A 26258-nucleotide genomic window follows, 5' to 3' on the forward strand; every position below is an offset into this window, starting at 1 on the left:
CTACACTAACTATGGCGCTAAACGCATATTGCAATCGTAGACATAACTAGATAGTATATGGCGTGAAGGTTGCTCTCAGACTCAGAGAAGCTGCGTTCTTAGATGAATGTAAGCCTGGGGACTCTGAAATATAATCCAACTCAAGGATTATTATTAAAGCTTTAATTTTCAAAAGATAACCAAAATGGTAGAACACGAAGTGCGCAAACGCGAAACAAATGTAAATTCTAACATTGTTTTTTAATTATAAGCTTCGAATAATTTTTTTTCTAATTTTTTAATCTGGTATTTGAGATTAAAAATTTTAAAACTATATTTAATTAAGATTTTCGAGATAACAAAATAAAATTTTTTTTTTTTAAGTTAATTCAATTACTTGTGTAATATATTATTTGCAACCCTGGTTGTAATGCATCTATTTCAGTACTTCTTTCTTCTCTCAATCCTCATAGCAATTCTGATTTGTATTTTTGGTATATCCTTGACTAGTACAGTTTCTTTCGGTTGAGTCTTTTCATTATCTAATGGAACCTTAGATAGGACTTTGATTAAGATCATATACCACGTACTCGCGATTTTTCCCTAGTTATAACAGGGAACTCAGGAGTTTTTACTCGATTCGCTTAAAAATCTCTGTACATACGAAATAATTTTGACTATATTATTATGGTATCACACAGGGGCTTTGTATGCTGAAACTTATTTCATAGTTTCAAGCTTCACATTCAAAAATTCATTAACAAATAGTAATAACGGACTAAGAATTATAAACATAGAAACTATTTTTTTTTTAATATTCGCCTTTTATTAATTCTTTAAATCCTTAAACAAGCATGTGTGGTTTGTACCCGGTTCAGTTTCGTCTTCTGTTGGGTCGTCTTTTTAAAGGTGTCTTAAATCGATTGCGCCTAGTTCGTCTTTTGGAGGGTTTTCCAAGTGCTTGCGATTTTTTCGTCTTATTCTTGGAAGATGGTTTTTTATTTTTATTCCCGCCTGTGTTCATTTTACGGTTAGTTTTAGGTGCCGTTGTTGTGGTTGTGTTTTGTTTGCTTCGAGCTTTTAACGGTTGTTGTTTTGGTTTATTCGTGAGTTTTTTAGTTGCGTTAACTTTATTGGCGTTGTTGTTTGTTGGCTTCTTATTTTTGAGATTTCCATTGACTTCTGCCTTGCTATTATTCGTGCTTATTTCGTTTAAATTTAGCACTTTTTTGTTATGCAAAGCTTCTTTTTGCTCTTTCGAGTGTTCTTGCTTCTGTTTTTGTGTTTGTTTTCGTGTATTTTCCTTTACGCCACTTGCACCTTCAGCCGGTCCCAACACTTCAGTGCTACTTTGCTCTGCTTTCGCGTGCTTTTCATTATCAACTTCCTGTTGTTTATTCTCCCTCAATTGAGCGTTTAATCCAGTGTGGTCCACAGCTGCTTCGCTCTTGTTGTTGTTGTTGCTTTCTGCAGTGGTCAATTGGCGCATCGGCGATTCGGTTGTGTTCTCAACTAAATCTAACTCATCATTATTTTCAGTGTGTTGCGGCACAACAATTGCATCCTCGGGCTTTTGCAAAAATTTACTATTCGGTCGTTGTTTTTTACCAAGCCTAATTGCTCTTTTTGTGGTGTGTGGTGGTTCCAATGTGGTTTCCAATGTATTCGTAGCATTTACTTTACTCTTCAATATTGTCACTAAAGCCTCAACCGGGTGCTCTTTCAAAGGTTTGTTGTTTTTATTGTTGTTGTCCTTCCGCACTGTACGCGCATAAGCTGGTGCGGTGGTGAAGAGTAGCCCAACACCAGTCAAGCAGAATAGAATTAAGACTTTCATCTTGCACTTCTTGGCAATGAATGAAGAATACGGAATTGAGGAAAGCTCATTTAATTACCGGATGTTTAGGCTATGTTTGTTAAATTGCTATGTAAGCGCTTGCAGCGCATATGCAACAATACATACATGTCCATATATTATAGTATAGTTATATATAATATGTATATATATATATATGTATGTATGTATATATATGTATTGCTTTTGCTTCCGATTTGCTGTTGGTGACACCAGTTACTTTGATGTGGCATTTCATGCTCAAATAGTAATTAAGTCAATACAAATATTAAAATGAACTTAAGAAAACAAATTTGAACTCAAATGCAGTGGCTTTGCGCAAAGCGTAGAAAAGTTGTTTGTTAATATGTATGCTTTGAATGGCAGCTAGTTTTATTATTAGTTTATGCTTTCTTCTTCTATATTTTATTCTATATTGTGGGACAGATCTCATTGCCGCTGTAGTTCAATTTAATTTATACGAATTTATTCCTAGAGCTTCTTGTACTTTGGGCCCATGTAAAAAGATATTTATTTGACCGCAGTTTTGGCTTACGAAGTTTTCTCATGCCAGTTTCTTAGTAGTATATGTGGCAGCATTATTATCAATAACAAGCTTACGTGTAGATAAATGGTTGTAAGTGAATATGCGCACGGTGACAACGACATATACAGACAGGCGCTCACACACATACACTTGTTTGAGCCAGTTAGTGTTTACTAACAAAGTTTGTGCTAAGCATACATTTAGAGACACTCTTTTAATATATATTATCAGCGCACGCTCACAGACACACACATATACACTACACATACATACACACAATCTATTGACACATGAACTTGGGATACACTAAGTTTGTTGGCTTACATACCCCCATAGTTATATATTATAATTCAATATATTCGCCCATACTATTACATGTTACAGCAGACCACATTTTTATTATGTTTCTTCGCTTGTTTGCATGCTCTCATATGGAACATATAAATGTAGCTGCACTGAAAATAATTACATACAAAGGTATTCATTATATAAATTTGATACTTGCAGTTAAGAGCCTGTAAGAAAAAGTTGCGCTATGAAAGTAGTTTAACGAGAAGGGGAATTGGAGAGAGATAATACTGATAATAATCTTACTGTTTTAGATCAATCTCGATTTCATTATTGATAGAGTGACGTTAAGACCTTGTAAGAAAAAATTTATTGTTTGTCGAAAAGAGAATGTAAATAGTGATTTAGAGAGGGAGTGATATGTAGTGATCTCTTCTTCGATAGAGAGACATCTGTAGGAAAAATGTTGCTCCATTATGGTAGTTTTGTGAAAAGAGGATGTAAAGAGTGATATAGAGACAGAGAACACTGTTGAGGAACAAGTCAAAACATCAAGTTAATAAGAGTATTTAAAAATCTCTGTAAGAAAAAGTTTTTAACCAGAAAATAGCAAGAAAGAGGGACTCGAAATCGCCAAGTTTCGAGTTTGTGCAACCAAGACATGATTTATGGTTAGATATGGTTTGATAATGGCGACACTGTACTGACCTATTTATATATTTTATGCTGACAGCTTGGATAAGTGTTCGAAAAAGGCATTGTGGAGAGTGATTCTATCACTAAAACGGTTATATGGAGTTACTATATACAAATACGGATGCCTTTTCTTCAAAAGGGAAATAGGGTGGAAAAATGTTCCAGGCAAGAGAATATTTTAAAAATAGAAACTACCAGTATTTTGTAATCAGAAAGATACAAGACAGAGCGAATCGAAAACCTTCAGGTTTGACGTCTATGCAACCAAGACATGAGCTGTGCTAATTAGATTATGTCTGGTAATTGATCTTGACGCTGCCGTAATAGCTCCCATATCTATATATTTTCCAGTTACACCTATGCTAAGTGATTACCCGAGCTCATTCTCCTACATATGGCTAACTCCGAATGACTGAAAGAGATTATGAGAGACTTTTTTGACAAAAACAAAGTCGGAGGTGTAGTCCAGTCATTATAGTAAGTTCACCTCGGAATTCGAGATACCCAGCTGTAAGTCTGTAAATACTTGTATATTGACACCCTAAAAGTTGTCTCAAAACCTACATATGGTAGGGTGTACGCAACTATTAAATTTCAAGGTCAAAGGTCACAAAAATCGGTTTTTTGCGCTTTTTTTGTAAATATCTCATTTCCTATGGGTTTTTTACTATTGGTATTTATTATCAATATTGTAGAATACAAAATTCTCTACAAATTTTGTTTAAAAAAATTTTTCATACGGTGAACCGTTTTCGAGATAGAGGGCGGAGAGCGCGCGGTCACGGCATCACTTCAGGTCAACCGGTGCCTCCGGTCAAAAACGCGCCATATATAGTTGATGAACTATCGATAAATCAATGATTATAAATATTTGTCAATTTTTATTAACTATTATATTATATTTTATCATTGTCTTCATGCCTTAAATCTTTATCTATTTAATAATACTGATCACCGTTTCCTAAAATTAAAAAATAATGAAGGGAAAAACTTAAATCTTACTATAATTATATTCCCATTAACACTAATGACATTTTAATTAGAAAATAATTAAGTGCATCTTCTTTAAAATCTGTAAATTTTAAAATCCTAAAAGAGATATACTCGACTAAAAGTTTTGATAATTATCCTCCTTCTGCGCTTTTTAAAAAGGGGAAAAAAACATTTTTAAAAGTTTTTGAGAAACTGACCAATTTGGATGAACTAGCTGCAGCATTTGAGGAAGAAAATTGTTCGGCCCAGAGATTATTAGAGAGTGGAACTCAAACTTTATTGGCAGTCTATAATGCCCCGAAATCTGTGAAAAGTCTCGATCATCTTCGTTATATGCATTACGTCAAGTCTACAAAACTTAATAAACCTGTGCAGCTTTCAAATATTCCACCAACAAGTGCAGCTGCTCATCAACATTTCGAACGTGTATATTATCAAGTTCAAACTTGGTTAGGGCATGATTTTCTGCAACTGCAAGAGTGGTTGTGGTTCGCGATGCGGATGCAGGAAAGCGGGCTTGCAATGCTCTTTAGCTTGTGGCCAATGTAATGGGCAAGCTTGTCTCAATGCTCTACCATATCAGAGCGACATTAACGAAGATGGAACTTTTGACCCCGAAATCATGGAAAAACTTGAACCAAATGTCGTTGAAGACGATAATGAAGACCAGTTTGAAATTTACCAGCAGCCGGAAGACGACGATGAAGAGGAAGAAGATGATTAAAATCATAAATTGTAGTTTTTGTACCCTTTATTCTATTTTTTTACTTTTAATAAAAATAAATGTATTGAATGATATTTAATAAATTTTTTATATTTTTTTTTTATCATATAAGAAGTTACGCGTTTTTGATCGGAGGCACCGGTTGAACTGAAGTGATGCCGTGACCGCGCGCTCTCCGCCCTCTATCTCGAAAACGGTTCACCGTATGAAAACTTGAAACAGGGAACGAAATCTGCATTTATGCTAAGGTAAAGTTCCTAACTAGTGGATTCAGATATCAGTTTGCCAATTATAAAGAACGATCACCATGTACTATACAGTCGTAAGCTTGCACTAAAGATTTTTGTTATGCTCAGAAAGCTTTTCTTTATAAACTAAAAATTATAGTATTCTTTATATAAAGAGGTATAGTATTCTTTATGTAAAGTACATTTGGAAATATCACAAATTAAACGCCAAACTTAAGGCGTTAAAGTAATTTTTCTACCAGATAGTCTCCTGGAACTTTTCGATTTAGATATATATAAAAAAGGCTGTCATATATTGAAAAAAAAATACAAGTAAGGAGAACTCTATAAATTGTGTATCGGAAGGAAGGAGACATTTTAATCTATTTATATTTTTGCCATCTGTTTGTTTATCATTTATTTATTCATATTTTAAGAGTATACAAACATATTAAAAAAGCAATTAAAAGTTTCATAAAGTTATGCGTTATTAAAGTAGAACAGGAAAAAGGGCCACGTTCTAGTTGTCACGATTTCTACATTGTGGTCATTTCAATGGCAGACTCTTTATTTGTACAAATGTCATTATCATACGATCCATCAAAACTTTATCGTATTTTATTACAATTACAAATTATTATTAAAAACAGTGTTTTTTGGTTCATAGAACAGCAAATAAAATGACTGATTAGAACTTGAGATATCCTGACGACCGCATTGAAAAAATCAGTTTTGAGAAAAAGACTTAAAAAACTCAAGTTTTTTGAATGCTGAAATAAATTCTCAACAGTCGGTCTTTCGAGTTGAGTTAGAGCCGTTTATCACAATATATAGTATATGCATTTGCAGTGTTAATCCTACAAGGCACCTTCATTCTTGGAATCCGATCCCATCCTACATCTAGAAATACTAACTCACTTTTTCCCAGCACATGTTTGTACTTAGAGTAAAGTCAACAGAACAAAATCAATGGATCAGAATAGCGCCAGCGGTAACGGTGTCAACATATAAAAATATATTTTTTTACACAATATATATGTATGTAGTATTGTATATATGAATAAAGGTATTGATTTAATAAAAATAATATAACATGAAGATAGATGCGGCGTAAGGACTCGTTTCGGTTTTATAGCTGTAAAGCTTTCCTGGAATTTGTAGTGAATGTTTTTCGACAAATTCCACCTCAAATTGAGCTCAAAAATAAAATACAAATGTTTATTTATGCCCAAACGCTAATGGCTGAATTTCCCATAGTTCGGTATACAGATTTCATTATTGGACTTCTTGGAATATTGCACAATTTAAGGATTGTGGGAAGTTATATTTTAGTTGTTTAACAGGAAGACTACTTTAATCAGTGATGAGTAGAAAATACATACGATCCACAAATGAAGTTGACTGTCACCCTATAATGAAATTAAAACGTTAAATTTCAAAAATATTTGCATACGTTCCAGCAATGGAATTTATTTGGTTGGTAAGAAAAAAATAGATGTTGGGATAAAATTTAAACTTATTCCGCATAAATAGAGTTAGAAATCCGATCATGGAGTAGAATGAGTTCCTCAGAGCAAAAAATAGATTTCTGAAAAAAATAAAACCTTATTTAAATTAGCGTTGTAAGTTAAAGTTGGAAAGATAAATTTCTTTGGAAAAAATATCTTCCATAAAGTAATGGAACCCTTTTGGAAACTGCATAAATGGAATTTGTTAAAAATGCAGGTTCATAAAGACTCCACATAAAATTATCCACTTTAAAATTAGGAATTGGTTCCACAAAGCAATGGAATCCACCAGAAAACTGAGTAAAAATTCTAATTATTCTTTTAGAAACAATATTGCTGAAATTACTTATGAGAAAAATCAATCATGATAAAGTTGCTTAGTATAAAAAACTTCAAATTAAAGTAAGTAAAAGCTTTAAGGCTTAACGGGAAGTTTTTACTTCGTTGGAGCTTTCGCTTTCTTATACCATAAGCTTTGCAGAAACAACGAAGTAAAGCGTGAAATACCACTACAAGTGTCTTAATAATGCCACACCAATTGACGCTTGCATTTAACTATAATGGTATTCATTCAAGCTATTATACATATCTTCCGCACAATATCTGTGCCTCCGCACTTCTTTAAATTCAGAATCAAACCATTATTACTATTCTCCCTGGTTTTTCATATCAATATGGGATGCTTATTCACTCACATATTTCCATTTCTATTAACATACTTATACATTGTTTTTTATAGTTATTGTTATTGGTTTTTGCAGAGTTATAAATAGTTATCAGCAAATCCTCCAACCAATATTTTTAACAACCGCTTTTTACGCTTCTCTATTATGCTGTGCGACGGTGCGTAGCCATGCGACGCTGTGATGTGACAGGGGCCCCCGATGGGTTTACATTTTCCTTGTATATACGCATACAAACGCATGTACATATGTAGAGAGTATGTGTAAAGTTATATCTATACTAATCCGTATGTGTGTACATATGTAATACATATATGATATGTATGTACATAAGTAACTGTGCGCTTAATTTATGTACAAAGAAATTTGAGCTTCGCAATAACTCCAATCAACCGGTGCCGTAAACTTACCGTTACCCTATACGGTATTTTATATGTGCTTGCAGGAGCATATACATATATACATATGTGTGTATAATACTAAATGGCATATATATATTTAGAGCAGCTTCTTGAAAACCACACTTGAGCTTAATAAGATGAAGAAAACCTATGAGCGGAAATCAAATAAATTGGAACTTCAGATTATATGGCTTAAGCCAAAAAAACAAGTACGGAAGGGCTAAGTTCGGATGTAACCGAACATTTTATACTCTCGCAAAGTCAAATGGTATACTCGTTTTAGATTTCTTTGTGGATCTTGCCGCCTTGTTCTATGTTGACCGATATTTTCGGTAAAAAGTCAACTATACTCACTGGGGTCCACATATTCAGCACCTAGGGGCTTGAACAGTTTTGGTTCAATTTAGAGAATTTTTGGTCACAAGGTGGCATACTTTGAACGCATTATTCACGCAAGTTTTACCCCGATACAATCATTGTTGCTTGATTTGCATACTGGAAAGTGAAAGAATCAAATGGAATTTAAAATGGTGTTATAAGGGAAATAGGCGTGGATGTTGTCCGATTTCGCCCATTTTCGCACTATAACATAGAAATATGAATGTTATGTACCGAATTTGGTTGAAATCGGTTAAGCGGATCCCAAGATATGAGTTTTCCCTTAAAAATGGGCGGTGCCACGCCCACTGACTAATTTTGAACGCGGTTTCTATAAAGTCATCTCATACCATCCTAGAGATAATATTTAATGTCGCTGACTTGTTTAGTGCTTGGTTTATCGCGCGTTTAGTATTTTTTAACAGTACCGTTATATGGGAGGGGGGTGTCACCCGATTTCACCCATTTTCACACTTTAGGTAGAGGTGCTAAAACATTTGCTTCCAGTGAATTTTGTTGTTATAGCTTTAGCAGTTTAGGAGATATGCACATAAAACCTATTAGGGGTGGGACCACGCCCACTTGAAAAAAATTTAACTACAGATGCCCCTCCTTAATGTGATCCTGTGTACCAAATAACTGTCGTGTATCTTATTGTGGAGCTTAGTTATGACAATTTATTTGTTTTTGAATAATGGCGTTTTGGGGGCGTGGCAGTGGTCCGATTACGCTCATCTGCAATACCAACCACCTTACGGTGCCAAGGAACATGTGTACCAAGTTTCATAGAGATATCTAAATTTTTACTCAAGTTACCGCTTGCACGGACGGACAGACAGTCACCTGGATTTCAACTCGTCTCTTCATCCTGATCATTTATATATTATATATATAACTCTGTATCTAACTCGATTAGTTTTAGGTGATACAAACAACCGTTAGGTGAACAAAACTATTTTACTCTGTAGCAATAAGTTGCGAGAGTATTAAAAAAAAGACAAGTTAGGAAGTTCTAAGTTCGGGTGCAACTGAACATTTTATACTCTTGCAACTTGCAAGAATAAAAGCCTGGAAAATTCCTTCAGGTATTGGCGGAACTTTATATTAAAAATATTGCGAAAGAATTATGTTAAGTATTCATTATTCGATGAAATCCTGAATAAATTACAGTAAAATTTGGTATCTTCTTGACTTACTTATATTGAAGGTCATAAACTAACATAAGTCTATTGTTATATTTTAGTTTGCGTCAGCTAAAATTATATTAAAAACACCTTCAAATGAGATATATGTATGTGATATTAACTCGACAGAAAAGGCTAAATTTAATATATATTGAGTTAATGTGCAAAACGTCAACCAAAAGATCGGAATTCATTGTATTAGGGATACGAGGCTTAGACCTAGGTACATATTCTAAGTCAGCGCCAAACCGCATAATTCTTAAAAAAACTTGTTCATTTAGTTTCATTATATTTATTATAATATCTTATTTTGACCGTTCAGGTTGGCTTAAAGTCAGGGTCATTGAACGTTATATTCGGCATAAAACTTGTGAAAAAAAACGAAAATCATATGCAGTATATGGGAGTTGAGAATAGTATTGCTCCGATTTTATATATTTTTGCCACAGCCACATACAATTAACATGCCACGACTAATAAAATGCTTCCAGGGTTTCTTTCAGGTACCTCATATACCATCACCAATCATATGGAGTAAAGTCAACCGGATGTTCGAAAATTCTGGTATCAGTTATATCGGGGCTAAGTCAAGTTTTCACCCAATTTTATAAATTTTGGACACAAAGATATACTGTAATGAGTAAAACACGCCCTCTTATTTTCATTAAGATAAGTTACATATTGGCCGATACAGGCGGTATAAAGTCAACCGGAAGTTTGAAAATCTTTATATTCGGTATATAGGGGTCTAAGGGATGTATTGACCCGTTTTAACCCAGTCTTGACATACAGACTTACTAGTATCAGGAAAGGATTCTCTCTGAGTTTCAATTATATATTATATCTTACACGTTGACCGATATTTTCATTAAAATGTCAACTATAGGTACTGTAGTTCACATATTCGGTTCTAGGGGCTTGTACAGTTTTTTTTTCATGTTATGCATATATGTGCTTATAGTTCTTGTACTTGATCTGATCTGAACAAACTTTTGAGGTAAAATTCAACTTTTTTTTTAAATGCCGCCATTTCGCTTTTGGATTTTTTCGTCTGTAGGCCATTGTACTGACAATATCTCTAGTCTTTTGGGTTTTAGCTTTCATCTGTTACAGTATCAGTACCATAAACGCTATTCACATTTTCAGCCGCCCGGCTTGTGTTTTCACCCTTATCGAAGAAAAACTGTAAAATATAGCTACTTTCTCTTTGCTAGTATCTATCTTTGACGCTCGCTTAAACAGAACTGAATCAACCAATCACAAAACTGTGTATATCGTATAAGGCTAACCGGAAGTTAAAGGATCTTTTATTACGTATTTGAGAGATAGGTGTAGTATTGACCCGATTTTATAAATGTTTGGCATTACTGCATATTATTAAGAGAAACAGGTGCTCTTTGAGTTTCATTAAGGTACCATCAACAATATATAATATAAGGAGTAAAGTCAACCAGTTGTTTGAAAATCCTGATATTAGATATATGGGTGCTAGGGCAAGTGTTCACCCGATTTTATTCATTTTAGACACAGAGATGCACCGTTAGGCAGAAAACACACTCGCTCAATTTAATTAATATAACCCACATATTTTCGGATATATGGGGTATAAAGTCAGCCGGAAGTTCGAAAATGTGTCTGTTATTGATTTGTATACTGGAAAGTGAAAAAATCTGGTGGAATTTGAAGTTGTGTTATACGGTAAGTAGGCTTGGTTGTTGGTTGCAGTCAGTTGTCACACTTTAACATGAGAATGACATAATAATCCTATGTACCAAATTTGGTTGAAATTGGTCGAGTAGGTCCCGAGATATGGGGTTTCCCTGAAAGTGGGCGGTGCCACACCCATCGTTCCAGTTTGGTACCAGCTCCTTTAAAACCCTTACATGGTAAACAAGGGTGTTAACATGGGGCGTGGTTATCATCCAGTTACACCTATTTTCACGCTGTCGCAAGAGGTTTTGGATGTAGACCAAAAAGGCTAAGATTAAGATTGCTCAACAAATTTAAGTATTCTTTTTAAGGGCTAGTCTCGTAAATAATATAAATCAACCGTAACCAGATATGTTTCAGGTAATGTATATTAATAAAGCAATACTTCAGAACTATTTCTGTTCAAGGTGGATCTCATTAACTCTAGATTTGGGATAATTGGATGCCTCAACAGTCTAAAAATTAGGTTTCTTTATATTGAGTCGGTCGTATCAAAAATTACCGATTTCGCAAATTATTTGATAGCTGACCGAAGACGTAGTCGATAGAGTTTATTAAGTTAGTCAATTTCGTAAGATCTGCTCATTTTAGTAACTGAATTTTTGTCAATTGGGGTCTTCGCTCACTATTGATAAGTAACATATGGTTCTTATGGATATCTACAGGGGGGTGGGCGGCTTCTCTGAAGGTTGGAGAAATAATAACAATAATAATAACCCCACGATTACTCTTCTTCCGCCCATCCGACGCGAGGGGCGCAATCCACATACGTGCGGAAGTTTTTTAAGTTTTGAGATCCAAAACTGCTCAGCTACAGAAACAAAAGTTTCAACAGCTAAGATTTATAGTTACAATTTATTATATTTTTAATTTTGAAAAGTGAGTCAGATAAGTCAAATGTGCTGGAATGAGAACTAAAAACATGACATATACGGCGGAATGGTTCGTTTAGTTCGAAATTCGACCACAGGATTTTAACAGTAAAGGTCTAAACTGTCTTCAAAGCGAACCGGGATAATAAATTTAATTTCAGACAGGAGAAAAGAACTGCAGACTGTTCCATTCAAGATTTTCACAAAGAATGTTATGCCAAGCATTTCTCTACGACCAGAAAGTGTAGGTAGATTTATAAGTTTTAAACGACAAGTGTATGGGGGTAGACTTACCCTAGAATCCCATCGGAAATGCCCTAAGGCAAAAACTAAAAATTGTTTTTGAACATACTCTGACTTGTCAGAATTGATGTGGTAGCTAGGGTTACATACAACAGAGCCATATTCCAATATAGGTTTAACCAAAGTTGTGAAGTGTTTTAGAAATATAGGATCTTGAAATTATTTAGACCAACGTTTAACAAAACTGAAGACAGCTTTTGATTTTAAAACCATGGTATCAATATGAAGACTAAAATTAAGTTTAGGGTCTATATTAACTCCCAAATCATAGTTAAAAGTTTTCTCTAGACTATGGTATTTTATTACATAAGGAGAGGGGTGCACAGATCTACGGAAAAATCACATCGTCTTACATTTATTGAGATTCAATGGCAAATCATTTCTATTATACCATGCAAACAAATTGTTTAAGTATGTTCTTCTAGTAAGAAGAAGTCCATTATTTTGCATTGTGATTCCAACGCCAATTTTCGCGACCATTTTCGCTTGACGTGACCACATTTCATAACCAGTAACCATTCGCTTCAGAAATGGATCAATTTTGTTGCAATTCACAAGGGATTCAGTCTGAATATCTTATCTTTTTAACGCCATATAGCCTAAACCGATCGCACTTACACAAGTTGAGATACACATTATTAAAGCTACGGAATTGCAGAATAATGGATTTATATTTACTAGACCTTATATATAATTCTTAATCTAGCCCCAGCGAAATTTTACTTGAATTCACAACTAATACCGTCTCTGAAGGACGGGATGATAGACACACCCGACTACCGCTATTGTTATTATACAAAAGGATGTGAATAACGTATAATTCATTTGTGTGAGCTTTTTTATTCACTGCGAGAATTGAGGCTTCAACTATCAAAGGATTCTTCATGTAAAATGAATATGTTTGAGTGAGAGTTTTGAAAAATATAATTTCAACTAACACAACAGCTATGCACACAATAGAGCAAAATTAATGTATTAATATTTAATGCAAGCATATTTGTGGCAGACAACTCTCGCCTCTCGCCTTTTCTTCGCTGGCATAATAAAGCGCAATAAAACTTTCGGATCGCTGTCATTCAGCATGTCATGCCATAATCATCCAACAAAACATATTGCTCAATTTTCCCGCAAACACAATGTGGCCATGATGAGAAACATGTTTTTATTGTTATGATTGCTGTTGTTTTTGGATTTTTATGTTAGGCAAAGAACGTTTGCCATTGACGGAGCACCAACCAAGCGCCACACAACGAAACGATGACATGCCGCAATTTAAACACACATGCAGCGTTTCACTTGTGTGTGTATGTGTGTTGATATGTCACAATTAGTAAACAAAATAAATATGAGAATATGCGCCAATATGACAACAATGACCATCAAATCGCAAACAAACCGAAATGCTGTGGTGTAACGCGGTAAGGTGATGCAGCTAAGCGCCACTGTCGACATACATATGTACATTTTGGAGTAAGCACTTACATCGACATGTGTGTATGTGTGACGTTGGGTGCCATTAGCCGCACTCATGATGTTTCATTGCATGGCACCAGCAGCAATTGCGGCGGCAGCACCTAATCATCATTTACAATGTCTCTGCTAAACACCTACAAATTCGTAATCACTCACACACACTCACCACCATACACATACGCGCATTCGCTTGTGGCAGATATACTCAATCACTCAGAAATTACGTGTACACACGCAAATATTTTCCTCTATTAGTTTATTTGTTTACTTTTAAAGTGTCTGTATATTGTTGTGTATGTGTGAGTGTGCAAATTTGCTTCATACGCCTGTGTTGTGATTACTTTTATGCGCCACTATAGCCCAGTTGAACAATTCTAGCATAGTGTGTGTGGGAAGCCAAGCGTGTATCAGTTGATTTGGAAACACTCATACGCCCTGTATGCCCTGTACGCCGTCACCCAAAACACTTTCGCTTCGTTACGCACATATTTTGTCATTACTGTGTTACAATTGCATTTGTTGTGGTTGTTGGTGGTTTTCAAAGAGATTTCCCGTTATTTTCTCTCACTCAGCGCATGCCATATACGCAGCTGTCAAAGGCATTTTACTCGCTTACTCTTCACTATTTCGGTTTATGCTGTAGCTCTCTGCATTTGGGTGGCTCTCTTGGTGTTTTTCAATTAAATTTTTGTTGTTTTTTTTTTGGTCAGCATCCGCTTTACAAGCGTCACAGCGCGAAAAGCGCTGACTTTTCCGTCACACTCCGACGCATGTTGTTAGCCTAATAACCCGATTTTTGTGACTTCGTTGAACTAGAATTTTAAGGAGCTTGTAATGGTTTCGGGTTCATGTTTTATTGTCACGCATGATTAATTCGTTTACCCTTTGATGGCACAAACCATTTTATTTATTATATATGTGAGAAAAATGACTGCCGGGCATCAGCTGTCGGTCGGGTGCCTTACTTGCCCGCCACAAGCCAACAAATACAAACTTAAGGACTACGTGGCTACCTCGTAATATTTAGAATCTATAAACTAAAAAATACGCTCGATGTGGAGTCAACTGGCGATTTATGGTTGTAACGTTACGAAACCAAATATTTATGCACTCCTCTTGAGTTATGCATTCACTAGCTTACACATACATATGGTACATACTTTATTTATGCTGTCCGTTAGGTATGTAGACATTTTTGAGAAGGAAAAAAGTCTGTAATTGCAAATAGAATTGAAGAACTGGTTTTGGTTTAATTTAGTGTATTCCCTTTCATTCCACGAAACCGGCTTAATCACTTCTTGTTCAATAAGAGGCGGCACATTTTTATTTCTTTTTTTACTTTGGGAGAAATTCTGCTTCTTCAGCGCATAAAATTCATAATTGCAAAACTGGTATTGAACGGTTATAAATTATTTAGTAAGTCTGTCACTAAGTCAGTGAGTTAAGCAGCAGAAAACAAGCTGGATAAGCCGGTTCTATCCACTAATTAAGATTTTTTTTGCAATTCCACATGCAAATATTCCGATATGTATACATATAGTCAACTATTTTATATGAAGATTTAAGGCTTCAGCAACAGCAGGTTTCTTTTGTCTTAATTTGAATTGAAATTAGATTTCGGGGTGCTATTTAAACTTGGACCATTCATATGATCGACCGTTCAGTAATGTACATCTATCCTGACGGAGAGCATTTTAGTTATGTTTTTATTGTAGCAGGTTTAAAAATTTGGAAAATGTTGGTGTACTATGGTAGTACAGGTCCTTTTAAGACACTTAGCCTCGACAGTGGTCAAAAATAGCAACAATTTGGTGAGTCGTTGGCACCTTTTGACCCTAGTTGTAGAGATTCTATCTGGACATTGTCCTATTTTTGTCCAAGTGTTAAGTTAAAAAATCTTACCGGCTGCTACTAGTGGAAATTGTATATAAGAAGTCAAGTTGGATTCATCTAAACACTACCTCTTTGACTGTCTTGCGAAACCAAAGCTAAAAATGGACCTCACACCTTCAGCGGTCTTGGTGAACTAGTGAAATAAAATGCTTAAGCATAACAAGTGTTTTCTGGTTTCACAAGAGACTGTCTGTGGCAGTGTAAATGTATACTCCATCTTGATCAGCAATAGAGCTTAACCTAAACTATCTAGACTCCTTTTTATTTTCTTGCTTTGATATTTCTCTATAATAATTAGTATTAAAAACTAAAAGGCTGAAAAAAATTAAATCGTTAGATAACTTAGAGTACTATTTGGAGCTAAGTTGCATTCTTTAAGAAGTATATATATAGAGACATGTAAAAATTAATCATAAATCAGAAATACCTCTAAACTTTATATCATCTTGGATTTGGTAAATTATTTGGATTCGCAACTTTGCAGAAATTATACTAACCGTAAAATGCAATTGATAGAAATACACTTAGGCTTATTTGGAACATTTGACCGATTTTTGTTTCAAATTGTTTCCGCATTCACCGTGGCTCATAATTCGTCATCTCATTGGTACAGACTTTTCTATATATATATGCTGTAATCATCATCTAGGTATATATGATCCCTCTCAATAATGACATCTTTGGAAACGTGTATAAAGTGTTTCATACATTTCCTGTATGCCCCTCACGCTTCACTTTTACTTAGAAATTGTTGGATAAAAGTTCATCTTCTATCATTAAATAAATATCAAGTAACGAACTACCAGAATAACAAGGACAATGTGAACATATATTATAATTTTTGCAATAGCAAAAACTGGTAAGTTGTTGTTTTCTTTACCAAAAGAATCGAAAAATTAGGCACTATCATAAGCAAATGGCTATACCAGTGGTTAAGAAGTATCTACATACTTTCTTCTATTGTATTCAACTTCAAAGATGAAATCGAAAACACTTATTCTCGTTACCATTACTGCTAGGATAATCACGTTGTAAACTTCATTGAGGAATCAAATTGCAAATTTTAAATATTTTTATTATAAGAATTTCTGAGAGAGAGTTAGTAATGATTAGTAATAAGTGTACATTTTCCGGAAGCAACAAGAGTATGAATAAACATTACTGAGGAAATTTTCGGGCACTATTTATTATAATAAGGCATTATAACTTGTTTCCTATGTCAAAAAATTAAAAAATATACACTAAGAAAACAAAGGCATTCTTAATTTCTGTTGTAATGTTGTTTTATTTCTACTTATTTGTAAGTCTACAGTTCTTCAATGTATCTTATCCAGTCTTGTTTAGAGTATTCGTTCGCCAGGATCATAAAAAATACACATGTTAGACTATTTAGCATATTCATATTACGAACTTAATGGTAGTCGAGTAAATAATCTACACACTACTTTCGATTCTAAGATATGTCATAAGTAATTGTCTAACTAATTAGCCTGGTGATCTGAAACTAATGGATAGTAAATGGAATATTGTAGGAAAAAATTGTGTACCTTTCATCTAATTATTGAGCAGAATTGGAATTTGGATTTTTTTTTAATTTTAACTACCACTCAACAACTTAAAGACTGAGTCATTGGCTGAAATTCCATAAACTCAAATTATATTTAAGAAGAAAACCAAATTTAAATTTGCATACAAACATACAGCATACGAATATATATATCTTATTTGAGATGAAAACCACAAGAAAAAAGAATTATTTAATAAACCTTGGTAATCATGTATACAAACAAATATACATATATAATACATATCTATAGTTTTACTTCAGCATTATATGACTAATTTAATGTCATAGAAGTATATGTTTCTTTGTATGTAAGTAGGTATGTATGCATATAATGGAGATTAAGTCTTTTCTTTCCATGGAAGACATTCAATAAATTACTGCAAGCGCTCTTCATTTCTACAATTAGAAATTAATAAACACGAATTAGTTAACCACAATTTTTTTAGCGCTAAATTCGTAGGCTTCAAAACACACATACCTTTTAAATAAATAGTAATAAAACAAAAAAAAAAAAATAAAAAATTCCGTTGATTCAAACACTAATTCTAAGTGTTTTCTTTATTTGTATAGTGTCGTTTTGTTCCATTACATATTTTCGGTGGACTTACAGCGCATTCAAAAAATAACATATTTCCCTTTTGTGATCGATTCGCGGAAACCCGTTTGTATTTTTTTGCAAATTAACACATGTTCAATTGCGATCACTGAAGCGTACAATTCGGTCAGTTTTTTTCGATCTTCATATTTGGAGACGTGTTTAGCTGAAACAAGTAAGGAAGGGCTAAGTTCGGATGTAACCGAACATTTTATACTCTCGCAAAGTCAAACAGTATACTCGTTTGAGATTTCTTTGTGGATTGACTGATATTTTCGGTAGAAGGTCAACTATAGGCACTGGGGTCCCCATATTTAGTACTTAGGGGCTTAAACAGTTTTGGTTCGATTTAGACAATTTTTGGCCACAAGGTGGCATACTTTAATCGCATCATTCATGAAAAGTTTTATCCCGATACAGTCATTGTTGCCTGATTTGCATAGTGGAAAGTGAAAAAATTAGATGGAATTTTAAATGGTGTTATATGGGAAGTAGGCGTGGTTGTAGTCCAATTTCGTCCATTTTCGCACTATGGCATAGAAACATGAAAGGAACGTTATGCACCGAATTTGGTTGAAATCGGTTAAGCAGATCTCAAGATATGGGTTTTCACCTAAAAGTGGGCTGTGCCACGCCCACTGTCTAATTTTGAATGCGGTTCCTATAAAGTCATCTCATACCATCCCAGAGATAAAATTTAATGTTTCTGGCGTGTTTAGTGCTTGATTTATCGCGCTTTTAGTAGTTTTTAACAGTACCGTTATATGGGGAGTGGGCGGAGTTGCCACCCGATTTCAACTATTTTCACACCGTCAATAGAAGTACTAAAAATATTTGCTTCCAGGGAATTTTGTTATTATAGCATTAGCTGTTTCGAAGATATGCACATTAACCCTATTAGAGGCGGGACCACGCCCACTTAAAAAAAAAATTTAACTGCAGATGCCCCTCCTTAATGTGATCTTTTGTACTAAATAACAGTCTTGTATCTTATTGCGGAGCTTAGTTATGGCAATTTATTTGTTTTTGATTAATGGCGTTTTGTGGGCGTGGCAGTGGTCCGATTACGCCCATCTGCAATACCAACCGTCTCACGGTACCAAGAAACATATTGACGGTGTGAAAATGGGTGAAATCGGGTGACAAGCCCGCCCACTCCCCATATAACGGTACTGTTAAAAAATACTAAAAGCGCTATAAATCAAGCACTAAACACGCCAGATGGCATATCTCTGGGATGGTATGAGTAGACTTTATAGGAACCGCGTTCAAAATTAGTCAGTGGACGTGGCACCGCCCACTTTTAGGTCAAAACCCATATCTTGGGATCTGCTTAACCGATTTCAACCAAATTCGGTGCATAACGTTCTTTTCATATTTCTATGTATAGTGCGAAAATGGGCAAAATCGGACTACAATCACGCCTATTTCCCATAACACCATTTTAAATTCCATCTGATTCTTTCACTTTCCACTATGCATATCAAGCAACAATGATTATATCGGGGTAAAACTTTGCATGAATAATGCGATTAAAGTATGCCACCTTGTGGCTAAAAATTGTCTAAATCGAACCAAAACTGTTTAAGCCTCTAAGTACTAAATATGTGGACCACAGTGCCTATAGTTGACCTTTTACCGAAAATATCAGTCAATCCACAAAGAAATCTCAAACGAGTATACCATTTGACTTTGCGAGAGGATAAAATGTTCGGTTACATTCGAACTTAGCCCTTCCTTACTTGTTATGGATGCTTTTATGCTCATGGACTTGTGGTTTTGAGGTGCTTTACCGAAATCCTGAACGCCGTTATAGTGATAAAATTGTATAAAAAAGGGTTAACTGAAGTCAGCTGAAATGCTTTACCGCAAAAATAACCATAATTGGATACTTCAAAAAGATAATGTTCCGAGCCATAGGAGCACTCTGTACCAAATGGAAATAAGCAAACCATATTGTTACTTTAGATTGTCTATTGCAGTCACCAGACGCCAATCCAATAGAGAATATTTGGACATTATTGAAAGTTAAAATATCAATAAAACCTTTAACGTAAATAAAAGGTTTCATTCGGCTACTCCAACATATAGGTCGCTTCATGTGGAATATGCGAAAAATTTTGTTACAAGTTGCCATCAAAGATGTCGGGCTATAATAGACTATAACAAAGCAATGTGCTTTCTATAATTACAATATCTTATCCTATACTTTGGAAAAGAGAAACCTAAATTGTAAGTAGTTATTATTTGCCAAAAGAATTTTGTAAATGTCTAATTTTTGCAACCTGTACCTCATACATATGTATCCTTTGAGAGTTTGTAAGCTGTACGTTTGATAAAATTCGGTATATGACAATCATAATTTTTTACCTTTTATTGTTTGAAATAGGCTTTTTTTATGACCTAATGTACCATATTATTTATTGTAATATTCGATGTTATTTGTTTAATTAGGTGCAGACTCTGGTTAACATTTTTTCGTCAACGTATTTAATGGCATAATAGGTTTGCTTAGTTTAGCTTTGAGTATTTAAAACTAACTGAGATAGATATTTAGTCATATATATCATCATAAATATGAGACGACCATATATCCGAATGAGAGTCTGTTTGTCTGTTTTCCCGATGCAAAGGGAACTTGGTACATATTTTCTTTGGCATTGTAAGAAGGTTGGTATTACAGATTAGCAAAATCGGACCATTATAATGTCCACAAAGCGACTACAATCATAAAAGTATACAATGCTGTAACAAGATCACATCTTAAACAAAAAAATTGAATTTGGTGCCGAGGATTATAATAAAGGTGGGAAAACTGTGGTTAAACGAATTGGGAAAAGCTTGCGTTATCAGGACACCTGAAAGGTTTGATATACATATCTATTAAAGCAGGAAAGGTACATCGATCAGACTTGGTGGAAACCATTCTACCCAGCATTTCATGACAAATGAAAAATAACTCATTTATTCTAGCGCAAATAGTCTCGCTAAGGTGGACATCTCTCATCTAAAAATGGTCGAAAACGGAATTTATATATTCAAGCGCCAATATACCCAATATGAAGACTTCAGAATCTGTAGTTCACTTAATATAATATATAAAATATCGATCAATGTTTACTTCTGAGAGACATCTGAATGAAATTAAGAGATCATTTCGTCAGATAATAAAATCTGAAAATGAGTAAAATCGTTTTCCCGCTTCCCGTAGCCCATATATACTTGTACATACCCAATTCAATGATTAGTGTACTTTTGCAACATGTTGCTATAGAGTATAATAGTTTTGTTCACCTAACGGTTGCTTGTATCACCTCAAACTAAACAACATATATATATAACTAAACTATGTGTACATATATATATATATATATAGGTTGAAAAGACGACGTGAAATCCGACGTGATGACTGTCTGTCTCTCCCTGCAAACAATAACTTGAGTAAAAATTTTGATGAAACTTGGTACATATTATATGTTCCTTGTCACCCAGAGAAAGGTACTAAATTAAGATACAAAACTGTAATTTAACACAGGAGATCACAGTAGTGAGGGACGCTTGTGGACTAAAAATTGTTTAAAAGTGAGAGTGGCCCCAACTCCTATATGGTTTGATGTACATATCTTCTAAACTTGCTGACAAGAAGTTCGTTTGGCATTTTTTCATACACTGTGGAAATGAGTACAATAAGTTAATAACCATGATAACTCCCCATATAACAGTTTTGTTGAAGTAGTTTTCAGTGCGATAACTCTGAGCAAATGCGCCAGAACCATTAAACTACACAATAAAGATGGTAATGAGGGCTTTATATGAGTATATTAAAAAATTGGACAAAAGACGTGGTACTGCCTACTTTTAGGTGAAACCCTATATCTCAGGAACTACTTCACCAAATTCACCTCACCAAATTTGGCGTGTGAGGTTACACAAATATTTCTATTATACACTGTGAAAATGGATAAAATCGGATGACAAAAAAGCCCACTTCCTATATAACAAACTTTTACATTTCATCTGATTCTTTTACTTTACAGTATACAAATGAAACATCAACGAAGTTATCAGAATGAAACTTTCCACAAATAGTGCTCTCAAGGTCTAAAAATTATCAAAATCGGACTATAACTTTTCAAGAACCCAGACACCAATAATGGTAATGCAGTGTATATGCCTAATTTTTTATCGAACATATTGGCCAATCAAAAAGGTCTAATAATGAAATTCGGGGAAATATATATTTGTCATGACAGCATCGCTTGAACCAAAAATGGGTAAAATTGGTAATACCTAATATAAATATTTTAGAACTTCCGGTGGTTTTTATACCACATCTATCGGTAAATATGAAAGAAATCTCGATGAAATTGAGAAAGAAATCTCTTCCTAATAACGGTTTATGCTCTTGCCTAAAATGAATGGAATCAAAACAATACTTCTTCTAGTTTAAAATAATGTTTTGCCAACGACTGATAGTATTTTCCCGTCTTTGATACTTGCAAGTTGCGAGAGTGTTATATACACATTTCAGTTCTTTCTTACTTCTCGAACTTCTGGTTGACTTTGTACCATATATATTTCGACCAATATGTGAGATATCTTTGATAAAGTCGACGAGGTACTTCCCCCACCTCTCGTATACCTAATATAATGATCTTCACATATTCGGTTGACTTTATACAGTAGATACCGGCCAATAAATATGTTTAATGTTTTGTTAGATATACTGAAGCTTAGTGCCAAAAATACATAAATGATATCCGTTATTCCAATGGACCATATGCCGAAGTTATCTTAATAAAATATAGTGGAAATATTTTTTCGTGCAGTCACCATATAGGTATATAATATAGCATGTTAACCTGCACCCGATTTAGTCCTTGCTTAGTTGTTATTAATTTTCCTTATATTAGGCATCATGTCTTTTAATTTTACTTGTATATTTTTAGATTCAGCTCCAAACTGCAGTTAAACTTATGACTAAATACTTGGGCGATTTATTAGCATACTACTTTAATACATATATATTCGAATTTATGCAGATGCATCTCTTCATAAGAACAAATAATGCAGTGGATCCGCTTATAAAATTGCAGTAAATGCAACACAAACCATCACGCGACCCTTTCAACTTCTATAAATAATCCCAATACAACTAAACAGAGATACATACATACCTACAAATCACTTTTATCTGCTTACGTTTTCGCTTAGGTGCATCCACCTCTTCATGTGATCATAAGCACTCTTGCACAAGTTACACAAGTAAGTGGCACGTTGCGAGAAGTGTGGCTGATATTCAAAAACCGCAAGTGAGGCCATGAAAAGTTCACACACACACACATACCTACATACATATTTGGGTATTTCACTACCGCAAATGATATTCCCGAAATCTCGAATTTGCACACAAATTGCCAAAGTTGAACTCGCAATATATTTGCTCTAGTATATTTCCTCTGCATTTACAGAGAGGCATGTATGCGTTTAGATGTGGCTGTGTGCAAAAGTAGTTTAGCCAATATCCGTATGCATTACTCGGAACACCTGAGGTTGTCACTTGCATTCAACATTAATTTCATGCACTGGCTGCTTTTTTCGTTGACTCCACTTCGATTTGGCATCGAAGTATTCACTGGAATCCCGCTCACTCGCTTTATAAACAACTATATTAAAATACATAATTTTGTGTGTATATGTGTTTGTGCGCATATTTGCGCTTTTGGACCAATTACCGGTAATCCAAGCGCGCTGGTGCTGAGAAAAACTGGGACAGCGCACATGCAATTACAACTAACAACGGAGAAGGTAGCGGCAACCCTGTTTCATTATCCAATTTCATGATCTCACAACAAAACAACAAAAAAATCGATAACTTCGGCTGGACTGAAGCTATAATACCCTCCACAGATACATTTCTTATAGCATAAAAGTGTATAAAAAGATCTCTATCTTGATTTGGATCGAACAGTTTGTATGACAGTTATATCTTATAGTGGTTCGATCTGAACAATATGCTTGGAGAATGTGGCATTGTCTTGGACAGCAACCCATGCCAGATTTCGTGAAGATATCTTGTCAAATAAAAAATTTTACCATACCATACTTGGTTCTGAGAGTACGGTTTGTATGGCAGCTATATGCTATTGTTGTCCGATGTCGACAGTTCCGACAAATGAGCAGCTTCTTGAAAAGAAAAGGTCGTGTACAAAATTTCAAAAACTGAGGGACTGATAAGCGGACAAGATTAAATCTACGCAGCCCGTCACGCCAATCATTTACATATACATATATTGTATAGGGTCTCTGACGTTTCTTTCTGGGCATTACAAACTTACCGCCAAACTTAATATATCCTGTTCAGAGTATAAAAATTAATCTAAGCGGGTACGAGTCCGTAAATATGTAAATTTCCGCCGACACTTTCATCTTCTTTTGTTGACTGGTTGACTGCGCGTGGTGCTGGCTGGCTGCCTGTCTAGCCCCCCTTAGCTGGCTGAGAAGCAATTTATTGTTGTGCCACCACGCACCAATCACACATTCACATATGTATATATGTATATATATATATATAACATATATATGACATACATGTGTATGAGTATGTGAGTATCAGGTCTTTACGAGCACATCCACCTACCTATGTAGGTTTTGTTTATGCAATTTTATCGCGTTGTACTAGTAAATTTATGTGCTATTTATTTGTTGTTGTAATTACTTTGTATACTATGTCTTCCTTCGTTCACCACACACACACAAACATACGTTTAATCGATTTTAATGAATTGCAGAAATTAAAATAACTGGTTGTGGAAATGAGTGACGAGAAAGAAAACAACAACAAAAAAACACCCAATAAATTCCGTAAAAAAGCAAAAATGTAGCAAAAACAACAACAATAACAAATTATAGTCAATACCGCAACCGAAATCTTGGCCAGAAACAAAACCTGTAAAACAACAGCCGCTACAACAACAACAATAAGCAATAATCGTAGTAGCGGTATGCAGCAGCAACAGCTTAACAGCAACAACAACAGTGAAAACCAAAAATACTCGCTTAAAAAGCATTCAAGGAAAAGAAAAAAAAGTACTAATGAAATTAAGAGTGTACAACAAATAAAATGGAAATGAATACACTTTTCGGGTGTTATGTCATATTTTTTTTTCTTTTCTTGTCTTTGGATACTTTTCGGTATTTGGGTCTCGCGGCTGGTGAATTGTGTCGCCACTGGCTGGTTATGTGCTGCTACGCCAACGGCTGCTCGCTGAGCAACGTACAGCTGAACCACCGAACACACACATGTTTTATTTATTTATATATGGTAGCGCCAGTGTTGTTGCCGTGAAACCGAAATTGACAGCTGCGACGTCGGTGCGGCGCGCAGAAGTGGTACTCGCATAGTTGGTTTCGTGGCTCTGATGAGGTTATAACGGCAGCCAGCGCCGGCTACCGACTGCCAACGGCTGCTACTTTCTAGCTGTTGGCTGCCTGCCTACCTTGCTGACAACGTTCACTACCTTGCGGCCGCTTTAAAGCTGATTTAGTGCTGCCATTAGCTTATGCGCTGCATCGTCACGACATCTTTCGTTGTTGTTGTGGTTCTTATTTTGTAATTTAGCTGCTTGCCGATTCTACTTCTTAGACGCTTTTGCACTTTAGCGCACTTGCTTGCTTTTGTCTCATCTTTCATCGAAAAAAGTGGATTTTTTTCAGTTTCTTCGCTTTGTTGTTGTTGCAGTTCAAATGTTTGTTCTTTCTGTAAAGTTCAGCAAAAAGCCACGAAATGCAATACGTTCTACTCATGTTTTGCAACAAACTCGTATCGCGGTTGGGAACTCCAAAAGGCAAATGAAGCCTATCGTAGTAGAGTAATCGCATAATTTTTTTCATTGCGGTTTTTATAAAGTATATATGAAGGTATATAAGTATGTACATATGTAAGCCGAATTTTTATTAAATTGTAAATTAATTTTTGGGAGTGCCATCAATTAAGAAGTGTTGTTGGTCGTCTATAACCGTAAATATTTCGAAATACGCTTTGTTCTAGTCGCATAGCCCGGAAAAAAATATAGCGATTTTATTGATTAGTTTTTATGAATTTACTCTAATGTGATTTATATCGAAGGAAAGTATTTAGATATATTTTCAGATAGAGTTGCAAAAATATGTAATTATTACAAAATGTATACAACTTAAGCAGTTTAAAAAGATTTCAAGGAAGAAATCGGATGGTCTTGTTAATGTAATCAAAAACGTTCTTTAAAATCCTTAGATTTTAAGTGATTGGCACAGAGAGCCGATAGGAGCTGTGCAATAGATTAGCTTAGCGCATTCAGAATTTATTCAGAAGGTGAAAAATTCTCGGATCCAAAACTAATCATCGTTGGTAGCACACGCTCT

General features: G+C 34.8%; 1 protein-coding gene and 1 long non-coding RNA gene across 2 annotated transcripts; one reads left to right on the top strand and one right to left on the bottom strand.

The window, feature by feature from the left end:
- Positions 1-853: 853 nt before the first annotated feature.
- Positions 854-1816, bottom strand: LOC118682640 (micronuclear linker histone polyprotein). The gene has a single exon (XM_036371987.2). It carries the CDS (start codon positions 1814-1816, stop codon positions 854-856), a length of 963 nt encoding a protein of 320 aa, XP_036227880.2.
- A 21687-nt stretch (positions 1817-23503) lies between these two features.
- LOC118682592 (uncharacterized) lies at positions 23504-25012 on the top strand. Its single transcript, XR_004978410.2, has 2 exons — positions 23504-23663; positions 24647-25012. It is a non-coding gene; the product is annotated as an uncharacterized lncRNA (long non-coding RNA).
- The last annotated feature ends 1246 nt before the right edge of the window (positions 25013-26258 follow it).

Source organism: Bactrocera oleae, chromosome 5, assembly GCF_042242935.1.
Source record: "Bactrocera oleae isolate idBacOlea1 chromosome 5, idBacOlea1, whole genome shotgun sequence".
NCBI classification, from domain to species: domain Eukaryota; kingdom Metazoa; phylum Arthropoda; class Insecta; order Diptera; family Tephritidae; genus Bactrocera; species Bactrocera oleae.

What these genes read in the sequence shown, in the direction of transcription:
- LOC118682640 (XM_036371987.2), bottom strand. Translation starts at nt 1,816, where the DNA reads ATGAAAGTCTTAATTCTATTCTGCTTGACTGGTGTTGGGCTACTCTTC.